The sequence below is a fragment of the Cottoperca gobio genome, chromosome 11, assembly GCF_900634415.1.
Source record: "Cottoperca gobio chromosome 11, fCotGob3.1, whole genome shotgun sequence".
NCBI classification, from domain to species: Eukaryota; Metazoa; Chordata; class Actinopteri; order Perciformes; family Bovichtidae; genus Cottoperca; species Cottoperca gobio.
The window spans coordinates 3,767,147-3,790,664 of NC_041365.1; the positions used below are offsets into that span (position 1 = coordinate 3,767,147).

At 42.6% G+C, this 23,518-nt stretch overlaps 1 protein-coding gene across 1 annotated transcript; it reads right to left on the minus strand.

The window, feature by feature from the left end:
- Positions 1–4,038: 4,038 nt before the first annotated feature.
- LOC115015737 (oxysterol-binding protein-related protein 3-like) lies at positions 4,039–23,259 on the minus strand. Its single transcript, XM_029443270.1, has 22 exons — positions 23,164–23,259; positions 16,154–16,345; positions 15,516–15,632; positions 14,614–14,667; positions 14,421–14,534; positions 14,118–14,270; positions 13,945–14,035; positions 13,629–13,732; positions 13,013–13,102; positions 12,756–12,915; positions 12,500–12,624; positions 12,260–12,391; positions 11,962–12,055; positions 10,770–11,005; positions 10,055–10,192; positions 9,523–9,586; positions 8,707–8,785; positions 8,440–8,584; positions 7,707–7,851; positions 7,497–7,623; positions 5,949–6,071; positions 4,039–4,825 (listed from the first exon to the last, which is right to left on the minus strand). Exons 2-22 carry the CDS (start codon positions 16,214–16,216, stop codon positions 4,729–4,731), a joined length of 2,451 nt encoding a protein of 816 aa, XP_029299130.1. The 5' UTR covers positions 16,217–16,345; positions 23,164–23,259; the 3' UTR covers positions 4,039–4,728.
- Between the last annotated feature and the right edge of the window lie 259 nt (positions 23,260–23,518).

Here is a 23,518-nt window from a genome sequence, read left to right on the forward strand (position 1 = left end):
GAATAGTTGAACTGAACTTACTGAACAGTTACTCCTGAATACTTTGTCACAGGGATGAAATATCATCTAACTTTTAATTACACAAATAGCTCACAAGACCACTAAATCCTTATGACCATGGAGTAGTGCCACATGTTAACATGTTGCTGAAAGAGCAGCATGCAGGAGATGATCTTTCTGTAAAAAAAAAACTAATTTTAGAAACATATGTGGGTGAAATAGGTGGCAATCCCCTTAACGTAAAAAGGAAATCACACTTTGAGTAAGGGTTGTTGTTGTCGATCATTTATATGTGCGTGTGGGGGGGGGGGGGGGGGGGGTTGCAGATTTAAAGTGAAATCATGAAAATTTGGGGTTATAAGAACATGTGTATGTGGGAGAGGGTGGGCGTATTTTGCTCTCTTTGTGATCAGTGTTGATAGTAAAGGCTGACAGGGAGTTGCCAGATGTAGATAATAGTCCTCTGTCGCTGCGAGGGATGGAAGCACTCACATGCACAAACACTATGTAGTCATAGCTTGTTGATCAGGACTTATGTTACAAGAAGTTTTCCAATGTAAAAGGTAAAACTATATATAAGCAAAGTGTACATTAGTATCTAAATGACTCATGTTGCCTAATAAAGTATGGAATCCATTTCTTAACCATAAAACAATCCAATTACCTGCAGTTCTGAAAGTGTTTTTATTTATTTATTCTTTACAAATAATCTTAAATCAATCCAATTTTTTCTTTTTTATTTAGCATTCTTTAATTGTATGTTCTTTTTTCCACCATCACCATGTGCGGTTTCTTTTTTCTCTTTGGTGTACATAATATTTCCCTGAAAATATCACAGTATTGTACCACAATTTTAATAAACAAAGTAAAAAAACAAAGAAAAAGGAGTATTCATTTTGTACAATGGCCCCTTTCAAAGAGTTCTTATTATCACTGTATTTTTACTAACTAATCTGATGTTGTAGCTGGCTGAGCTGGAAATAATTTAACTACTTAATACACAGTTACATCTATAACAATACATTATATTATATAAACGGATAATAAACTTATAAATTAAATTGTGTAAAATTATACAACTCATTGAACCTGAGTCGACTATGTGACAAGAGTTGAGGTTAATATCCAAGTTTGGATGAAATTATGATATTTATATGGGACACAAGTAACAAGGTCTTTAATAGATGATTTATATGCAGGGTGATGATGAATGGCTGAACAGTAGGGCCAACTGCCGACGGGCCTCTGTGCCTAAAAAAGAAACCGGATAAGAGTTTGAGGAACATTGGAAAGGGGATGAAAATGTTGCTTTCTTTTAAAGAATAGAATTCATAGAATTATTAATTCTTCCGTGGTGGTGGTTCCATGAGAACGTTCCATGAGAGCGTTCCATGGTTCTACAGTGACTTAGAACATGTTCATGTATAAACTAGATACTCCAGATTCAGTCACACACACACACACACACACACACACACACACACACACTTAAGATTACATTGAGACACAACTCAGTTTTCGTTCTGTGATTTTGTGACCATTTTGTTGCATTTCTCTGATACTCATGGCTTTTAACGACACATTAAAAACCTTCCTGCATCGGTTGAAGGGGAAGAACCTCAATGAAGACAGTGATGTAAGTAACGAACTCTGTCAACCTCCTTCTGCTGGGACGATAGATCGGTGGATAAAACCATTCATACTACACAAAGTCCAAAATGAAGGATGACCAACGTACAATTAACTTAAAATATATGTATTTTTGTATACAGCCAGCAGAGAGCTACAGTAGAGAAAGTGGCTCCAGCTGTCACTCCAGGATCCTGGACATTGAGAGAGCTGAAAGAGCTGAGAGGGCTGCACTCATTCAACGAGCAGAGAGGGTGTGGGGTTCCCAGAAAACCCAGAGCGACGGCGTTCTGAAGAGACTGGGATTCTCCGTCCAGCGTGACAACTTCCCCTTCCCTCCGCCCTCAGTTCGTCCTAGAAAGAGACCTAAATCCTCTCTGCGAGGAAGGAGGATCAAGCCCATTTCTGAGCAGAACCACAGGGGTTGGAAGTCCAAAATCAACCAGACGTTGAAAGAAGAGGACCCCTTCTTTGAGAAGAAGCTGCATCTGGGCAGTCAGATGGCAATACTTGCTTGCAAAGTGGCTAAGGTGAAAGCCGCAATGAGTAGCCCAAGCCCAGACTCCTCACTCAGCTCGGTGGACACGCACACTCCCAGTGAGCTGAGGGCCTTTTCACACCTCGGACCTACTCCTCCTCCTCCTCCTGCAGCAGCAGCAACCAGGAGACCGTCTCGTCTCCCAGTTATGACTTTTAAACTTAGCGACGCAGGTATGTTAATACCTGAGTGATGATGACTTTCTTTATACAATTTGAGTACAGTAAATGAAGTGGGAACTTTGAGTATTCTTGACTACTTTGCCGTTACTCTCAACAGGCAAGAAGGTAGCTGATGGAGTCAATCTCCAAACAGCTCAAAGTAAGCTTGAGGAAATTGCGGAGACGCTTAAGAGGTTCGTCAACAGTCATTCACCTCAACTACCAGGAGCCCCCAGTAGGACCCCGGTGGTGGCGCTCAAGGTTCCAGCACCTACATTAAAAGCTGCCCTGTCCAACAGACAAGCACCTCGACGTGGGACAAAAATGTGGCCTTCAAAGACGGTCGCGGTTCAAGATGACATCAAGCCTTTCTTAGTCAAACCTGCAGAGAGCCTGTCCCTCTGCTTCCAGCAGCTCAGCTCAGACGAATGGTAAGACATCAACACTACAGAAGTGTAGAGACATTAACCAGCAGGGACACAACCGTCTTAAAGCAATTCTTTTTGCCATCTAAACATAGGGAGAACAAACTGCTTGGATTGAAATCTATTCAAGCTCTTGCACAACACCATCCAGCTCTACTGAAGACCAAACTGCATGATGTCTGCGTGATCCTCGCAGAAGAGGTATTGTAGAGGTCTTTGTGTTGCATGCAGTTCTCTCGAGCGTGGACCTGTATGCAGAAGTACTGACTCATGTCCTAATTTACTATCCAGGTGAATAACCTGCGCTCTGTTGTGGCCGTGGCTGCAATGGACACCGTGGCAGATCTCTATGTTCACCTGGGGAGGGTCATGTCCCCTGAGACAGAGAGGACCGGCCGTGCCCTGCTGCTGAAGTTGGCACAGACAACCAACGCGTTCATTCGCCAGCAGGCTGACCTCGCATTGGATGCGCTGGTAGAGAACACCAGCCCTGGAACAATCACCAACGTTCTCCTCAACACAGGACTGAGGTAAGAGACGAGGATTTAATCAGAAGTGTCGCAGCAGCATGTAAAGTTATTTAAATGAAGCAGTATTTGTCTGACATTCTCCCATCTTCGTCCTTTCCTCAGCCACCGTTGTGTTGCAGTGAGGGGGAGCGCAGCACGGCACCTCCAACAGCTGGTGTACATCGTTGGAGAGGATCAGATCTTGACAGCAGGGAAGATCTTCGCAGAGCGTTTCCTTATTGCCGTCAGTAAGATGGCGGTGGATGCTGCATCAGAAGTCAGGTGGGTTAGAGGTTCTGGAGAATAACGCTATTTGTTTGTTCAATCTCACTCAGAAACAGATCATCTTCTGGACATTGTGCTTGGACATTAAATTGCTAAATGAGGAATGTATTTGCGCACAGGCATCATGGACAGAAGATGCTGCGGGGACTTGCCCACCAGAAGGAGTTTGCCGTCCTGTGGGATAAGCTCATCCCAGTTAAAGACAGACGTCCCCTGCAGAAGATCTTGCAGAAAATGAAGCAGTAGTCGTCTTGATTGATGTTCAACATATTGCTGAATACAAGGAGTGTTTGCTTTGCTAGTTTTCTGTGTTGCTTTTACTTATTAAAACCACATTCCTAATACCACTAATGTCACTTCACTTATAATCCTCTCAAAAGGGGACACTTATTGGTGATCAATACTTTTGGAGAGACTCATTTATGGCAGTGAGCGAAACAAAGCAACATACGTGTGGCTTACCTCTGACACATACAAAAACAAACTAGAACTTGTCCAGCCATTGTACAGTTTATTATCTTGTTTGAACATGAAGTATTATTGCTTATTGTCCTCATTGATAAACATTATCCGCAGTCCTCGGACAGTCATGACTCATAACAAGGAAGTGTACTGACAAAAGGCAAAAGTCCCTCTTTTATAATAAGAACCTCTGATCAGCTTCTGGTTTAAGTCATGAACTAGTCCTTGGGGTCATGATGCTCACTGCTTTTAACCTTTTGAGGTTGAAGTTCCCTTTCAACCCTGACCCTCCATCTCTCCAGTGAAGTCCACATGTGATACTGACATCATTCAAACAAGTTCTCTGAATAAAAGTGTTCTTGCATAACTGCTACAGCAGTTGATTGAGTGAGGCACTGCAATAAAAAGGCACTTTTGTAAATGCTGAGATGCAAAAGAACATGATATGAATATTTAGTCCACACTGACATTGTGTAAATTACAGTTATGATTATGAGAGGAGAAACGTAACTAACAACACAAACGACACCAACAGAAGGTCAGCAGGCTCTGCTCGGTGCTGAAAGAGGAAGCAGGAAGTCCATATAGGTTTAGGTTACCATGACATAGAGCGATGCATGTTAACCGGGTCAGGAAACTTGGGAGTCTGGTCTCAGTTCAGTTTTATTCTTCCCTCTCCATGATAAATTGTCGTGGAGAGGTTTGGTTTAATCCAGAGGTCACCACAACACAGGGAAGTCCATTTTACTGAAGCCAGATTCTCTGCGCGTCTCCCAGTACGAGTTGTTGCTCACCCACGTGTCATCGTTAGACTTCCTGCCAAACACAACACAAAAGACTTCATGATCGACACATCTTGAATGATCATCATCTATAAATGAAGAGACTTGTCAAATGTTTGTATTAAAATGACCAGTTTCCAGAATGTTAGCGCTCAATATGAACTTGAATCATCCAAGAGCAACATTTTTGTGTCTTTAAAATGTTGATAATATTCTGTGTGCTGGCCTGGATGAGATAGTGTGTATCAGAAAGTGGCAACAGACAACTTACTTCCCCCCCCCCCTAGCGTTTCCAAGTGGTATCATAGTAACAAAGACCAGCGGATCGCTTTGTGCGCAGTTGGTTTGGAAACGTGTGCAAAGTAAAAAAGGTTGATAACATATTTACCGTTTGTTGATTTAAGTAGAATTACTTGTTTACGTTGATCGGATGAAGGCAGCGTAAAACACCCTGTAGTATTAATAAGAAGGCAGGTTGTGTACTCCCCCAGTGTACACGTCTATGAGAACAGAAGGCGTGTAGCTTTAATGCGCTGCCGTTGACAAAGTGGGAGCGATAACAAGTTTGCCATCTTCGATCAGAACACGGGGGCCTCTGGGTTATCACCATTTTCAGATTCATAAGTTTAGACGCAACTCAAGTGCTCTCCTCTTCCTTTGGGACATGAATCGAGTCTTACTTTTTTGTCGGGAGATTGCGACCCGAAGGCAGACAGATTTGCATAGTGAAAGCGAGGCGTATAGGGAACAGATTTAAACGCTAATGTTGTCATTAAATTATAGTTATTACATTGTGCAAATCAACATTTACATTATAATGACGAGTTCAAGCAAAACAAGTTATCTATTGCCTTCAAGCTAACTTCTGGGTTTAACTATAATTTAATGATGAATAGAGCATCTGGGGAGGGATTTGCTCCTGAAATAGATCTGATGAAATACTTTGTTTTGGTCATGATGAGCCCAACGGTCGTCTTAACAACACAATTTGTTGATCACAAGCCTGCAGAGTGTGACAGTCACAGACGTTTATACACCATGAGACACAGTGATCTCTGATCACATGCGATAAGCCTATCTTTGTGGAAAAAACACATGCGAACGCCGCACTGCTCCCAAACACTCGTACGCTCGCAGACAAGAAATCAGCAGCGTACTTGAAAAAGCACGGCTGGTGTGTCATGTTGTTGTCCTGCAGCACTTTCCCCCTCTCCCTCTGGAGCTGCTCGATCCTCTGTTTCTGCTCCTCGGCTCCTTCTGTGTTGCCCTCCTCCAACAGCCTGGACAAAGAACACAAAGCGCGTGAGTCAGGATAGGAAACGGCAGAAATGTGGTTCTACTAGAGCGCCGCCATTCATCCCACTGCTTCACCACACAAACGGGACAATTCTGGCTTTCCTCTGGTTAGCCGTGAAGGTTGCAGGTGACTTTATGTTCCCGTGTCAATAAAGCTACTAAATGTTCACACTTAATACATGTGCAGCTTCTGCACCAGACATGTTGACTCGTCATAGGTGGAAAAGCAGAAGTGTAACTGACAACATTAACAATAGAACCAGAGGAACTTATCTCAGAGACTAAAAGTCCATTTTGAGCATTGTGTGACAGAGAGCCGGGCATGCAGCAGGAGCCTGAAACTGAAGCCGCGACATGGACTTCAGCCATCATTCATTCGATTATTTACACCTTTGGTTTTGTGACATGTCAAAATGCCTCCCGTGAAAAAAGGCATTTTGCATTTAAAATTCTCGAAACATTCTCCAGAGAAATTATTACAAGAATAATGTTGCTCAAGAGGTTTCTATGAGACTTGTTTTCATTATTATAGTTTTGTCTAAATTCAGTACTGTACTTGCTTGAGGCATAACAACATTGTATAGGATTGTTACTCATCCAACCTAATACATATAAGAACGTATTACACATCTTCGTTGAATACTCGATTCTGATTGGTCATTTACGTCACTCTACCGTCTGTTATTTCTAAATAGACGGCTGCTATGAATAACAGACTGTTGCTATGGACGCAGTTCTGATCATATGCTCCGAAGGAACACTTGCAGTAAGGGATTATCTTATCAAGTCAATATTTAGTGTTGAATTATTGATTCTTTAGTAGCCCAATTCTTAAAAATCTAAATCTTCTCAAAATCTCTACTCAAGTGGACAATTATTCACATACATTCATATTTCAGACATTTCCTGCTTCACACCACATGGGCTCTACCAGACTAAAACAAAAGATTACCACACCTTCTTAAACACCAACTACAAGGACTTTTCAAGGACTTTCCAGGCCCCAATTCCCTCAAATTCAAGGACCCAACACGGCATAGTTTGAGACACTGATCAAGGTTGGTTACAGTTACAACACAGAGAACTTATATTCCTATTCTTGCACCGAATATATAAATTCAAGCAATTTCAATGACCTATGTTTATTTATATCTATTTTCAAATTATTTCAAGGCCTCAAACTCAAGGATTTCAAGGACCCGTGGGAACCATGAAAACGTTTTTTGGGGACAAATGGTCTGATTTGCTTTAAATCCATTTAGGCTACACGTGTGCAACACATTAGACTTGATTAAATAGTTATAAGTATATACAGAAGTATAAAGTATCACGTTTCTAAAACACGTAGGGATGCTGTCTGTGGACAGACGAATAGACTGAAACACTACAGATGGATAAAGAGTGCAAACCTCTGGTCCGGCCTGAAGCGTGTGTCTGTGGAGGGCAGCAGAGGTCTCAGGGTGGAGTTCAGCTCATTTAACTCCACCGCAAACTGGGTGAAGCCATAGTACTGGTCTTGTTCCACCGGCATGGGGTCTACACAGGAACATAAATGAACAGCCGTCATGTCGTGCTCAGTTTTGTTTAGAACTGACATTCCCAGGGACCAAATCACTCACTTGCTCTCCAGATACACGTGGCAGAAGGTGGGTCTCCTTGAAAAACGGACTCGTGCCATTTTCCAAAGATGGAGTGTACAACTTTTCCATTTGAATCTGTAACCACGCCCTCTACCTCGTTCACTGTAGAGCTCCATGATCTTGCCTTCAAAAAAATAAAAATGAGAAATTGTTAATATTTTTTAAAATGGAAGAAATGTATTGCACGAAATAAGCGCAGACATTTAGCACTCATGTGATAAGTACTGTATGGATTCATGCTGCCTTATTTTCCATGCTCGTAGTTTGAAAGTGCAGTTCCTATCTTTGTCCAGAAGGTGGCGCCGTTTGCCTGGATAGTGTTGATGGTAAAGCGTGTGAAGTCTCTTTGAGTAGGCAGCGCTGCGTTTTATAAAAAACTGCAGTAATCCTTTTCTTTAGTGGAGAATATTTAAGTGTGTGTTGAGAGGATGAAGGAGCAGAAGTTAGTTGCTAATAACCATGAAAAGATTACAAGAGTCTGACAGAGGTTCATGGGAATGTGACAAACCAATACATACTAAAAGTAGAGAACCAACAACAAGAGTTTGTATAATTAGATGCAGCTCGTCTCTACAATGGAACTACACAAGAAATCTGCTGCAGGAACAAGACACACCCCAGAGGAAGTTTTCTTTCCCCACAAAATGTGGAAGAAAGTTCAACTTTTGTCATTCACAACGAAGACGGTGATTTAAATATGCGTGTTTCTTACCTTGACAAATGTGACTTTGCACTGGCAGTCGTCACTGTTGGTGTTTTTGATGAACATCTCTCCGTAATGTTCGATCCAGCGCTGGCCGCTCAGGATGTTGTGGATGCAGGACGTCACTTTGTTCCATTCGTAGTGGTCCCCGAACCTGGAGAAATCACACTCAGCTTACTTTACACTGTGCAGAATGACGCAGACATTCATATCAAACATCAGAGAGTGTTCGCACAGTCTAACACGCACGATAAGTTAAAGATTAAAAGGACTTACGCAGGTAGTGTCACATGTGTGGTTCCCATGGGAACAATTTCCATGGATTTGCCCCAGAATTTATTTCTCCATCGAACATCTAAAAGAACGAGATCGCAAAAAAAGAAAATTGCCATATCATCATTTAAATCTTCAAGGTCTCTTCAAACAAAAACAATCAGCAGCGTCTTTTCTTTTTCAACATCATACCAGAGTTTTAAAGATGAGTAGTAGTGTCATCTGTACTTTGTCGTAGTTTATGGATATTAAGAACATTAAGCGATGGAAAGTTACAGAGTGATCACCAAGGCAACATGCAGTTAAACAAGGTTACTCAACACTTGTGCTTCACTTTAAAAAAAAAAAAAAAAAAGTTGCTCTAATGTCCTGAGGACAAATATGTCTGCATAAAAAACATTTTAATATTATGCAACACTTTCACAACAAAGTCAAAAACAAGAAACGCAAAAATTCCAAAACTTGGGTTTGTTTCCCCCCCGTCTGGGATATGTCAATGATTAGCAAACACCATTGATTTTGATGCATTTTATTTTTTTGTGCAGGAAACTGGGGAAATAGCATGTGCACATGTCTCAGGAATGAAAGCCTGATATAATAGAAAGCATGATTTCATGCAGTGACGGCCGTGGGATCAAAAAATGTGGTTGTCGTGGGTTTCAATGGGGCCATTTTTCTCCCTAAGGGTCAGAGTCTGTATTATAGCTGCATACTTTATTTAATGGAGGTTCCAACATTCGGTGGTGGCAGTGATACAATCTACACACAAACCCAGAGAGAAATGAGAAGTTTATTCCAAACATGCTCTCTCCTGCTCACCTTGCCAAAAGGTGAAGTTCCTTGAATCAGAGTGACATGCTGACACAGGTGGGTGATGACTCACCTGGGAAACGGAGAGAAGAGATACAAGATGAGATAAAAGGCACTTCATCAGAAGCTTTACCAGCAGAAGCTCAGGAAGTTATATTATGAATCAGTCAGAAACAAAAGGTGGGAAAGATGAAACCTATAACTTTATAGCTAGAAACCATTACTACATTTATTTTGAGAGATCAGTTTAATTACTGGAAACAAACAAGAGACCACCAGAGAGACGAATGGCAGGTCAAGTGTAGCAAAACAATGTAAGCAGAGAAGCCTTGTGAATTGCTTTAAAGTGTAAAAAACAGGAAGAGGGCGCTGTTCTTCCATCTTCTTTTCATTGTGATTGCATTCAAAAAATGTTTATATTTATTGTGTTTTAAATGGTGAAGTGAAAGGAAGCTTTATGTTGTGAAGGAACAGCATTGCCTTGCAGTGAATCACGTGTGTGTGTGTGTGTGTGTGTGTTGTAAACCATGTGACCTCTCACCTGTTCGGCTATAAACCTGAAGTTTTTATCAGGCCTGTCACACTCGTATGTCTCTCCCAGGAGGGGGTTAAAGGGTTTACTTCCTGCTCGATGGTAGGTGGATGTATATGCAGATATTGCAAATGTAGCGACATACACCTGCACGGAAAATGAGAGGCGATTAATTACATTTGTTACACGCGTGTATTCCAAGTAACACCACAATCTGTTTACATGGGACTATTGTTTGTGCTTTTATTTACAGGTGCATGTGTGTTTGTGTATAAGTATGTACAGTGTTTCCCCTACCATTGTCTTGGGGGATAAAAACTCTTCCACACAGACCCAGGGAGACAAAGACGATTGAAAGCATCTTGCTATTAAAAAATTAAATATTTATAAAAGCCTCTAACAGAAGCGCACACAGAGCAAAAGACGGACATCAGGGTAGCTTTTAAAAAAGCTGCCTGATGAAGAGCACTGAGCTCCATCCATCTATATTTTGCTACTTTGATCATCAGTCATCAGTTTGTGTGCTTTAGTCAACACACCCAGTCGTCTTGTTGTAGATTATACAGTGGGTGCATGAGCCAACGTTCATGTGGGACTATTTTGTGCACGTGTATAATTATCTGCATGTTCATTAGACCCTGTCCCAAATGTTAGCTTAGAATGTGTACATGCTTACATGGCTCTATGTAGCTCTTGCAGGCTTGTGTGTGCTCTTTTTTCTCACCATGCGCTGGAAAGGGTCCTGTGTCTGGTTAGCGATGTCCAGCAGCTCGCTGTACTCCAGCTCCTCACACAGTCTCTGCAGGGTGTTGAGTGGCTCGTTGAGCTGTACTGGCATGGCCACCTTGGACAGGTCCTTCCCGATGTTGTTCTTCAGGATGTTCCACAGGCTCACAGTGCTGGTGGGGCTGGGAGACGGCAGCGTGGCGCGCCGGCGAGCCACGGTCATCATGCTGCTCACTAGAGGGGAGAATGTGGAGATGAGACTGGTGAGATATTTAAAAATAGACCAGTGAGACAGAGCAAGTGTGAGAGCTGAAATGGGAGAGAGGTGTTGCTTGAATGCGCTCATGGTCGAAAACTATGTGCTGTAATAAAGATCTCTGATGTTCAAAGCGGATTTGATGGAGAACTTGTTTCTTGTTAACTTGTTAGACCAGCTTAAATGGAGCATTGTGGCGTCACATCATGGTTTAAATGCTGTTTGAGAGGCAAATAAGGAAATCCTAGGTCACAGGGGTTCTCAACCTTTTGTAAAAAAGTATTCATTTTGCATTAGTCACTGCAGCCGAGGGAACTTTAGCGAGCCAACAGTGGCAAAACACATTCGTCTCTTTCTGATGATGGCGTGGTGATATTCAAATGCAACTGGTCATTGAAATTATGCATTTCAAATGTAAGTTTATTTGTATTCTTAGATATAAAAATACCCCACTCTCTGCACAAGCTCGATTCATACTTTCTATATCGCTCATATCCAAACCGGATGAAAACCTAGATTTATATTTGCAACTCAACAATATAATCCCAGGTTTTCCGTCTTGCGCCACCTCGAGGGCAAATGTTTCAGCAGTGAAAATATAAAGCGAGCACCATCTGCAGCAGTGAATTAATGATGGCCGTGCACAGATGCTTTGTCACATGCTGCACGAGGAAACATCGTAGTACCGAGTTTGCAAACACGCCTGGAAGATGGCAGCGGTCATGTTCAACACATTCTCTGAGCAAGTGAGTCATTTCTATGATTCCAGACATTTAGAATTTATTTGACGCAGACACTTTCTGAAAAATAAACAAAAGTACACAGAGGCCTAGTCACACACACCCTGCCTCTTTTTGACAGAATAAGGTCTCCCTGCACAGTCGATATGTCCACACACACACACACACACACACAGAGTTACTGTATAATGTACCAGAGTTGTGTCTCTCACTGCCTCCGTCGTTGCTGTACGTATCCATGGAGATGGTGTCACTGACATCACTGATGTACGAGTCATCGTCAGACACCTGGAGGCAGAAAATCAATGCTGAAAGGTCAGCGAGCGACCAGCACGTAGAAACAAAAGGACAAAAACACACAACTCCAGAAGTCTTCAGTCATTACAAATAGAACTTTATCTTTGCTTTGTTGACAAAACAAGTAGTGGATTAATAGAGCAATGCTTTTGGCTTTGAACACAGAGAATAAAAAGGTAGTAGATGGTGTCTCACCTCATTCTCAGAAGAGGAAGAGGACAGGAGGTACTCCTGAGCGTCAAAAAACTCCGATATCGACTCCGGGATAGATCCTTTGCTCTCATTGGACACCTGGTGGACCAAGGAGTGGGAGCCATCTGCACAGTCCTGATGGTGATAAGAAGTGAGTCTAGTGAAACTGAGCCTGTGGTGACAGGCGGTGGACATTTGTGGTGTGATCATATAACATCTTCTTTAAGTCACAGAGACACTCACTGAGGTATAGGTGGTCTTCAAGCCCATGACCTGCGCTGGCTGCGGGGCCTGCATGTCGATGGTGTGCCTCAGCCTGTCTCTTTCTGATACTAGGGAACTAAAGGCTGAATTCAGTGTGGACTGGACTGGAGAGAAGAGACACACCAGGCAGAAAAACAGTTGGATAGTCGTCATGGAAACTACCATATTAGATGCAAACACTTGGTTTTTCCATCTAAATTAAATTCATCTTCTGAGCAAACTAGCAGAGACTCACTGTTGTTGGCCAGCCTGCAGAAGTCCTCCTGTAGACGGGACGCGTCTGTAGGCGAGTCTGGGGTTTCGGGACAGACCTCCTGGGTGTTCGACTCAGCGGTGGAGAGATTGGGATTGGAGGCGTGCAGACGAGGGGATTGGGAGGAGATGCAGCTTGGGACCTGGTGGACAGAGAAAAAGGTGAAGAAGCCATTATTTCACCTTCATTTCCAACGTTAAATGATTGTAAATTCATTTCTAAAAAAGCTGCACATGAACCTGTAGTGTGGTTTTGGGTTCTTTGCCATTGTTTTTGGATCGCCATTTCCTTGGCCTCTTCTCTTTTTTGGGCATGTCATAGTTAGACGCCTGCAGTGCCACAAGAAACAGAGATAATAAAACGGGAGTAGTAAACAAAATTCAATTGGTTTTGACCTGATCACCCAAAAAAGGTACGGTCTTAAGCAGGGTTGCATTGACTCCATGAGTAAGATCATTATTTTACTTCCTAACTCCCTGGTTGGCTAATGCATTTTCATTGGATATTATTGCAAATAGCTAAGTGGAGAGTGATTCTAATACAAATTCAGCAAACATCTCCTCAGGGCCAGCTGTCTGTTCTGTGTGCTCTAAAAATAAATCCAGTGTTCATACACAGCCCTGGCTCAGTAAATGGGATACGAACAGCGTGGACGGGGGAAAAGGCCATGGCTGTATCGAGTGTCTGGCACGCGCTAATGTTTTGAAGGAGCACTGACGGGAGTGGTGCATTTGTTTTGGCTGTCGAGTTCAAACGGCCACAATCTTTCCCCACAAACGCAGACTCCACCTTTAAGACAAAGAAAACCTCTACATGTTGTATAATGGCTAACTTAATACGTGTGCCTGTGCTTACTTGTAGTGCACTAATGGCTGGGGCGGAGTATGTGCGGTGGAGGACCTCCATGCTCTTCAGCAGCAGGTTGAGCTCGAGCAGGTACGATCCACATTCCTCCAAGTCTGAGTGAAGGAGAGATTATTATCATCAGACGAACGTTTGGGTGCATGCAGAGATAAACTTGCATGTCAGCGACATTGTAGCCTGTTGTGTAGTGTCTCGGGAAAATAGGGTCCAGGTTGAAGAATACCGAAGTTACCCTTTTAAAGAAACTGTTCTCAAGGCAGGGCTACGGCCAAGTAAGCACAGAGGAATAGACGAAACAAAAACCAACCTTTGGAGCACTTGTTCATGTCCTCTGAGGAATGGAGCCAAGAACTGACCTTAGCCTGGTGGACTGACGCCTGCTTAGTCAGAGTCGCCCTCTGTTTTAGAGGGAGAGACAGATGAGAGAGGATTTTCAACATCCATACCGTGTCAAATCTAAAAGGGAACGGAACAACTTACTTTTCTGAGGGTATCATTGAGGGAGGGGGAGGATGAGGCGTGGGGGTGGAAGAGGGGCCTCTCATGGGGATACATGGCAATCTCGTTCTGCCGAAACACACGGTGATGACGCATCTTTGACACCCACTCCTCAAAAAGCTCCGGAGACTTCACCTGGGTGCCATAAAGTCAAATTAGCAGCGGCAACTCAGGAGACAACGGCTGAGCAGGTCTTTGTACCAAACAGAGAGAGACGGCATGTAGGCGCCGCTCATGTTGAATTCAACTAAACTGAAGAGTGTTAATGTGAGCGTCAGGAGTTACCTTTAAGTGATAGATGTTGTTCTCCGTGTCCAGGTCGATGCACATGGCTTTCTTTTTGATTGACATGACGGAGAGGCCAACATCAATGCAGCCATGAAGCTTTCCCTTCTTCATCTGTGAACGTAACACTTTGTTAGCGCGCGTCAAAATGCAAGAACGACAGGCGGAGGGCGCTCTTGTAGGTAATACTTACGTCAGGTCCGCGCTTTGCATACTTCAAGATGCCTTTCTCCAACACAAAGTATCTCTAAGTGGGACGAAATCACAAGAATTACTCACTTTTCACTTCTTGCCACCCTTGAAGTCAGAGGTTTATTGCTTTGGTTATACAATATTTAAAAAACACCAATAAAAAAAAGGTATGTAGACATTGTACCGTTATGTACCAATAACATCTTGACCCTGCCATAACAGAAGCAGATAAATAAGTGATCAGCAGTATAGTTAATGACCGTGTATAGATATTACAAGCATACCTTGCTCACTTGACAGTAAAAAAAGAGCACACTGATAAAGCGCTTAGAGAGTACTTGAGACGTCCTTGTTGGTGAAAATATTATCTATTTAAGTGGCTATTCAATCATGTTGCAAGGCAGAACCTTCCAGGTACACATGAGCACACGAGAGGAAGGGGAGGAAGATGAGTCAGGGTTTGCAGTATAATCGGCTGGGAATAAAAGAATGGAAAGAAGGAAATACAAGAGGACTATAATGGTGAAGAGGAGGAACTGTGGAAATAGCTTGAGGTATTAAAAGAAAGCAGGTCAAAACTTAGACATTTAGGGAGGACGGAAAGCATTCAATCATAAGTACGAACACCTATACAGCATAGCTCTTAAAATGTGTAATTTTAGAACACAGCAATGATTACAGTGCAGAATATTTAAAACAAAACAAGAGTCTGCTTTGTCCCGAGTTTAAAAACAACGCAGAGACAGACAAAGCCTCGACGAGCTCGCTGCTGTGGCTCACTATCTGACACCCTTTGTATCAAAAGCAATCAAGTTCAGAGCGAAAATAGATCTTTGGTTCAGCGGTGTTCTATAATAAGACTCGTTACAGTGCCATTGCTGTCTTCGGCTTTAAAAAGCTCACCTTATGCCACCCCTTCATGGGCCACTTCCTCCTCTTGAGCAGGAAGCCCTCCTGTCTGTCTGGCTCCTGCATGCTGGCAGGAACCCCCCTGAGCCCCTCCACAATCTCCCAGCTGTCCTGCAGGGAGACACAGGAGCAATACCGTATGAGGAAGACATTTCCCTTGAAATACCAGAGGTAGAACACAATCCAACGTAAACAGTACACACACATAACATCCTCACTAATACCATTTAAGTGCAACACTGATGTGATATTTTAAAAAGAACGTTATTGCGCTTAATGCATTTGTTTGTGTTCAAATTTCTCGGAACAATTTAATGTTTGGTCACAACAACCCTTAAGAGCTGGAACGTTTAAATCGATCCAAATGAATATTTAGATAATTGATTAATCGTTAAAGTAATTTGCTATGCAAGAATTAAAAAAAATGTTTTATATCATATTAAAAGTGAATATCTTTGGGTTTTGGACTGAGACACAGACACAGACACACACACAGTACATTAAAGTACCACACACACACACCTTACATACTGTACATTAAAGTACCACACACACACACACACACACCTTACATACTGTACATTAAAGTATCACACACACACACACACACACACACACACACACACACACACCTGGTTACTGTCGTGCTTAGAGGAGCCGCTGCTGTCGCTGTGAGTGGGTGACGACGAAGTCATCTTTTTGTGGCTCGACTGCCTTCTGTCCACCGTTGTATCGTTTCTGTGGACACCGCAGCAACACAGATCACAGCAGAGCCACCAGGAGCATCACTCTGACCTTTGAAGGCCACACCACAATAGTCAGCACTGCGGAGAAAGGTTGAAAACAAACTGATGTCAGAGCAGCACAAAGGTTGTTTTAAAGAGGACAGTGGCAGCGTGCAGGACCAGACAGATAAAAACAGAGAGGAATACCTGACTCACTGCGTGTCAGACTCACTGCGTGTCAGGCTCACTGTGAACAGCCTCACTTTGTGGGAGTGACTGGGATCATTATATTATGTGTAAGGCAACATCACGCTTGACCTAAACATTTATAAACATTACTTTACTGACTCAGTATCGGACCAATATCTGATATCAGTATCGGTGCATATCTAATTGGATTGTGCAGAGCATCATACAAACAAGACTAACATCGAAAAATATTAAATAAAAGTTATGACTCCAGAGAGGCTACTTCTACTTCCATGTGTCAGACGCTACCATATGTCCAAAGCCTATTTCTAACACGAAGGAGCTCTTATACATTTATTGCTCAGACCATCTGCATTCTGCACAATTGAGAACTGGATCCTTGCAGCTTCACCACTGACCGGTTTCAGCAAATGTAACTTCCTCCACTTCCCTGGCCTCCTCCTCCTCCTCCTCCTCCTCCTCCTCCTCCTCCTCCTGTATCAGCGTTTTAGATTTCAATTTCAATTTTGAATGCTTCCTTTATGTGTGTTGATCAAATGTTGTGTTTGAAGCTCTGCCATCAGGTTATGCGAGGTCACGCACGGTCTTTGTAAAGCTTGCTCGGATTCGTTTAGAATTTGTTGTTAAATTCTGCTGTGCAAAATGTATGACTCCAAACCAACTGCAAAAAAGAAACAAAAACAAAATGTGTTTGTTTTGCTTCTGCACATCTGAAGAGTTTTGCATTGTGCCTCTAGATATTTAGAGATATTATGCACTGTACATGTTTATAGTTGCATGGGATGAGCAGGGAACGCCACAGTCTCACTGTGATGCAACATTCATTCCTCTCCATGCCCCAACCTGGCTGTGTATGTTATACCTCCATGTGTGTTTTAATGCCACTCCCTTTGTAAGCAGATACTATCAAAGACTAACCTCAGCCATTTAAAACGTGAATGTACATGTGAGCAGGGCACATCCCTGTCTGGTGGATTAACATAGTGAGGGAATGCTGATCTGCTTTGTGTGTGCTTGCATGCAAATTTGTGTAAATTCTTGGATTTTAAGTGCGCTGCAAGCTACATCCTCTGCAAACGGTCTGGTAGATTGATTGAGTGTGTGTGTGTGTGTGTGTGTGTGTGTGTGTGTGTGTGTGTGTGTGTGTGTGTGTGTGTGTGTGTGTGTGTGTGTGTGTGTGTGTGTGTGTGTGTGTGTGTGTGTGTGTGTGTGTGTGTGTGTGTGTGTGTGTGTGTGTGTGTGTGTGTGTGTGTGTGTGTGTGTGTGTGTGTATATACACTGTAGTTCCCCAAAGCCTCGCTCACAGTCAGTACCATGCCCAGGACGTGAGTCATCAACAGGAATGAATGTGCTCCGTGCCTCGATACCCCATAACACACAGCTAGCTATGGTCAACACTGGGCTAAAAGCAGCCTGAAACACACGGACGGCCCACTTCACAGTTCTGGAGCGCAGACTAAGAGTACAGACAACATATTTGAGTAGGCTTGAAATGATAAACTTGGGGAGCTCGCATCAAGTCTTTGTGTTCACACTTTTCAGGCTGTGACATGTCTGGCGTCTTCAGCTGCATCTGAAGCTTAAAAGTAGGTTCAGGAATGTACACACAACTTCTGCATATCACTATCTGTGTAAATACATCTGTATGTAATCTAGGCTTGTAACAACAAAAGGTCCATCCAACTATAAAACGTTATGCATCGGCATGTAATGTAGGACCTGTAAATTTCCATCTCTGACTAAATTCTTCGCAGAATACAATCACGATTATGAGAACAAACACTTTACATAACACACTCAGCCCTGCCTTCCGCTCCTCAGCCTTTTTCACTTTCACACAACTCAGCAGCAAAGTTTGCAGCAAAACACTTCCTTTGAGCAAAACCTAAAAAAAAATGCCACTGCATCTGTGCACAGATTTGTCACTACCTCTCAACACGTCCTCACTTTACAAGCTTAAAAGCTTGCACAGAAGCTGTGTATTAGTCTATCTGCCATAGATGAACTGTAAAATCTGTAAATGAAGCTGGGGCATGTCAGTCCCAGAACATCCCACTGAGTGCCCTACTTACCTCGACTGAGTGATTACTGTAGTATTGTACACCACTCAGCCTCCTGCACTGTAAGACTAGAAGTGCTGGGGTTTTGCCTTTAGTCTTACGTAATGGGAGTCAATCATTGATAGCACAACAACTTGTAAATGATCTGTTAAGATGGAAAAGGGTCATTCTCACGGCAAGGGTCAATGCCACGGAGTCACAAGGTCCAATGAGGGAATAAAAGGTTTTAAAAAGGTGATAGAAGTGACTAGTTTGCATGTTTCTTTCCTCTTTTTGAAAACATGTGTCAGCATTCATAAGATCAGCTGATGGGAGGAAGGAAGCAAATGGGAAATGTATTGGTTTGTCTGGATATATGAACGTGTGACAGCAGTGGGTTTGCACGGGACCACATAAGGACACATTTAGCATGAAGTGATGCGAGGCCTTACAACAAACCTGTGCACAGTAAATTCATCTACCTTGGGTATGCTCTTCTGTTTTCCCCCCCCCTGTAACATATGTTCTCTTTCACTGCACTAAAAAGGAAAAACAACCTATAATTACCTTACAATGAGAAAAGATATCTCCACTTTACTTAAAGATAGGGCTTAAAACCCGTTTCTAGGGTGAGCACAGACCTGCTTAACGTCAGGAGACAAAAGCAGAGCAGAACTTTTTCTTCTACTTGTCCGATTCCCAGCAACCAACAAAGTGGTCAGCTTCCTAAAATGGCCACCACACTAACCACTGGTGCTCCCTCAGAGCTCGCGTGTGCCAAACTTTGTGCACAAGAAGAAATGCACTACAGGAATGCTGCTTTAAAAAAAAAAAAAAAAGTCATTAAGTAGGCCTACACCATAGCTACAGGCCACACAGTGTATTTACAGAAAGCCCTGTGGCTTTTAAAAAACAACAAAGCCTCAACAGTTTCCATGACAGGATCTCAGGACAACTGAAGCTTGAGGAATTGTCCGGCTGGACTTTCCAGTCCTAGCATGACAAACACACAGACATTTGACTTGGCAGCCAATCCATCTGGTTTTGCCGATACACATTCTTGCAACAGCAGGACTACCATTAACCTGACGGTGCACACAGTTGTATATCCTCCCCATTACGGGCCGACTGGGACTGCAGAAGGGTCCTCACAGATGGCCCGTATTTGACTTTACCTCCAATAACTCGCCAATATCTTCCGTTAAAGCTTCTTCACAGAATTACTGAGTTAAAGCTGTGCATGATCCGCTGATTATCAAACTGAGAGCCGGCTTTAAATAGACTCACATCTGGCAATATTATCTAGCTACTTCATAGATCAACACCAACATTTTGACGAAACAGATGTGTCGGAGCATATGGTTTTGCATTGGTTGGTGGCAGTAGCACTCAGCTTATGTGACCTGTGACATGATGTCTGGCTGAGTGTTTTTACGGGATTTCTCATCTGACGTAATACGGCGCCTGCGTTCTCTGTATGCAGGCAGAGAAAAACTGATGTAGGCATCAGCGAGTCATCAAAGAGGTAAAACAAAATCAGCCTCAATGTGCCATTCAGCAGTCAGTTGATTTCATGTGCACTCAAAAGAGAGGCAGAAAGAGAACAAGCTTGGGAGCCAGCATTCCTATAGATTCTGGACCGATGTATTTTTGAAAAACCGCATTACTAAAAGATGTCTCTCTGTCTCTTTGAGACAATGGACACTTTGTGTTACTGCTCAATCACAGGTTGCTATGGATACAAAGAAAACAAGGTAAACAGGGAAAATCTGAGGGCATAAAACATGGGGCTATTTATAGAGTCTGCGCCGTTACCAGCAGAAGCATTATTTCACATGAGTGTCAGCTGGAAGTAGGGCACATCATCCAATAACCTTATAAAACCACAAGAGACCACAGGTGGGCTATTCTCTGAGTGGCCACTTGGTGTATTAGTCAAGGCATGCTGCATTTACCAGCTTTTAAGTGGGTGTTGTGTAAAGGAAAGAGTGACATAGAGATAACTCAGTGAGTCACGACAGCCATGCTGGATGTTTACGCCCAGAAATGTTGCAGCAAGAATAAACATTTTGGGCTGAACTGCAATCAGCTGACTTGATTGATTCCTGTGGTGCAATCTTCTGTTTGCTTGATGTCAAATTCAGAGGGACCAGCCTGGAACAGCGCCCCCTAAAGTCAGTCGGGAATCAGTCTCGTTGTCTTGCTCAAGGGCTCTTCAACAGGGCAGAAACAACACATGGGTTTGAACCCAGACAGTTGGTTTGCAGGGCAGCATTGCACTACTTCTACTCTCCCTCTGGCAGCATCTTTATTCCTAATTAATCCGGCAGTTATTTTTTGATTAATTGATTTTACTTGCAAGATTAATCGAATATCAAAATAGTTGCAGATCTATTTTCGATGAATCAACCGATTGTTTCAGATGCCAGATTAGAAAACAACTGTTTGGTGAGTGTAGGAATTGAGTAACATTCTCCTCTGTAATGTAAAAATCAACATATATTCTATAGACTAACGTCATTACAGCTTTGTGAACCGGCCTCACCCTCGGTTTAGATACGCTAACAATAAACTCCAGGGCTCTATAGTTTGTTTTACACGAGCCTGGGCACTGGACTGGCAATGTGTGCCCACAGGCTGTTTGTGAATGGCACAGGGATAGTGATGCCATCACCACTCATGCATAAAATGATTCTGTTTGGACTAAGAGCAGCTCAGGCCAAGTATTGATATACAGTTTATGAAAAACAAAGCCACTCAAGCGCCACAAAAGCCAGAAGTGAACAGCTCATGATCATTTAATGAATTATTGGTGTGGGATGCAACCAACAATTATGTATTTACATTTATTTGTTATTGTTTTGTTGAGCCAATGGTCCATTAACATTAGATATTTAATTATTAGTAGTTTACTATTATTGAAGCCAGAAAACTAGCATACATTAACATCAGAGAAGATGATTTTTTGATGAATTGATTATCAGAATTGTTGCCTATAAATATCCAACAATGAAATAATTGATTAATCAACTGATCATTTCAGATGCAATAGTGTGTGTGCGGCCTCCTGGAAAACATACTGTCCTCTGTACTGTATATGTAACTAAAACACAGGATATGGGAATCATAGTGTCCCATCTAAAGGCCGTGTCACACATATCCGTATGACAGAAACGTATGCCGGTGCATACGAAAATTTGTCAGAGTCCAAATACGTCCAACTTTTAATCGGATCGGAAAAGTGAACATATACAGATACGCATGTCTAACCTATTGATAGCGCATCACTTACCAATACAAAATGTGTCAGACGAATGCATAAGATATACAAAAATATGGCGTATACAAAATATCGGCAATACGCTGGTTTACGTAGATATAAGGTAAGGTATAAGTAGCATTCGTTAAGAGCTCACTGTGTTACGCTGGGGTACGTTGTTGAACGCTGATGTTTTGAGCATGTTCAAAATGACCGGACGTACCCGACGTGTGCTTCATAAGATATGCAGACGTTACGTTACATTACACGTACGTGAATACGGAATATGTAGTTGAATATTTACCTACGTAAATACAATACATGAATACTTACCTACGTAAATATAGTACGTGAATACTTACCTACGTAAATATAGTAGTAAATACCTACGTGACTACGTTAGAGGTACGTTAGATATAGGCTACGTCGGCTGACGGTGAATCCTACAGCCAATGTATTGATAACGAGTGGATAACCTATTCCTACCCTATGTTAAGATTATGCCTGACGACGGAGTAACTTATTAAACGTGTTTCTACAGTACAGCTAGCGTTCAGCATGTTAGCCGTTCTCCAGCATCAGCATGACGTGAACGCTCTGATACTTTTTAAATAAGTGATACGATATCAATGTTTGACATACGTATAATAATTCGTTATGTATGCGTCAGCTACAACACCGCTGTGGAAAAGTTGGACGTATTTGGACTCTGACAAATCTTGAGCTAATTTTCATATAAGCAGGCATACGTTTCTGCCATACGGAGCTGTGTGACAGGGCCGTATGTCTGGCGTGTTCGGCGTATCGTCTGCGTCCTTCAAACGATCACAACTTACCCTTAATTTATATCAACCTATTGCCGATATTTCGTATGAATGAATCAGACTAGACTAGCAAAACTACATCCCAACTATTATCTCAATATGAATAAATGCAAGAATAATAGTGATCTTATGCTGGGGATGATGTCAGCACAGCAACTGATGCGGACTGGTTAAATAAAATGGGGACAAACTCCATGGGGAGAAACCACAGGTGTCCCGTGCTGCTTAGTTCCTGTTGCCAACAGCCAACACAGCAACTCAAACTTGTCAGCTCAGACAAAATGTAAAATATATCCCATGTGTTCGTGAACCCTGCGCTCTCACCCAGCCAGCCTCAATAAAACCCAAACAGCTCATCACATTGGACGTACACGGAGGCTTTCACACAACAATTTAGCAGCAAATGTCACGAGGAAGTCCATTAATAATTCTATCGAAAGCGATAATTCACAAACGGTCAACTAAGCCTCGACAGGAGCGCTGTCAACTCTGCCGCTTAGTTCAAACGGGAGCAGGGTAAATAACAGGTACAAACACAGAGATAATTCACACGAGTTCCGAGTATTACTGACAGGATATGCTTACGGTTCTGTGGCGAAAACTACAGCATCCTATCCTGATAGTAGAGACATACGGTACCTGACTTCGGGCTACTGCTCCTCGTTACAATGCCCGAGCTATGTGGAGGAGGAGGGGTCTGCTTCGTGGGCAGGAGTGACTGGCGCTCTGCTGAGCCAATCACAATCGAGGAAAAACCCTGAGGGGCGGGACCAACGCGCTTTTTGAACGTACCATAAAGTGACGTAGACAGACGTGTCAAAGACAGGAAAATACAATCAAGGTGAAAGTTTAGCGTCACACAGTGAGGTGTCAGGTAAACTCCAGCTGTTGTCAAGTTAATACATGATTTAATGAGTGTGCTAATGGGTCATTGTTTCTG

Coding starts and splice junctions, on each gene's coding strand:
- LOC115015737 (XM_029443270.1), bottom strand. CDS start 16,216: ATGACTTCGTCGTCACCCACTCACAGCGACAGCAGCGGCTCCTCTAAG. Junction 14,036..14,117: donor TCAATGATACCCTCAGAAAA/GTAAGTTGTTCC, acceptor CCTCTAAAACAG/AGGGCGACTCTGACTAAGCA. Junction 8,585..8,706: donor ACACATGTGACACTACCTGC/GTAAGTCCTTTT, acceptor TGATTTCTCCAG/GTTCGGGGACCACTACGAAT.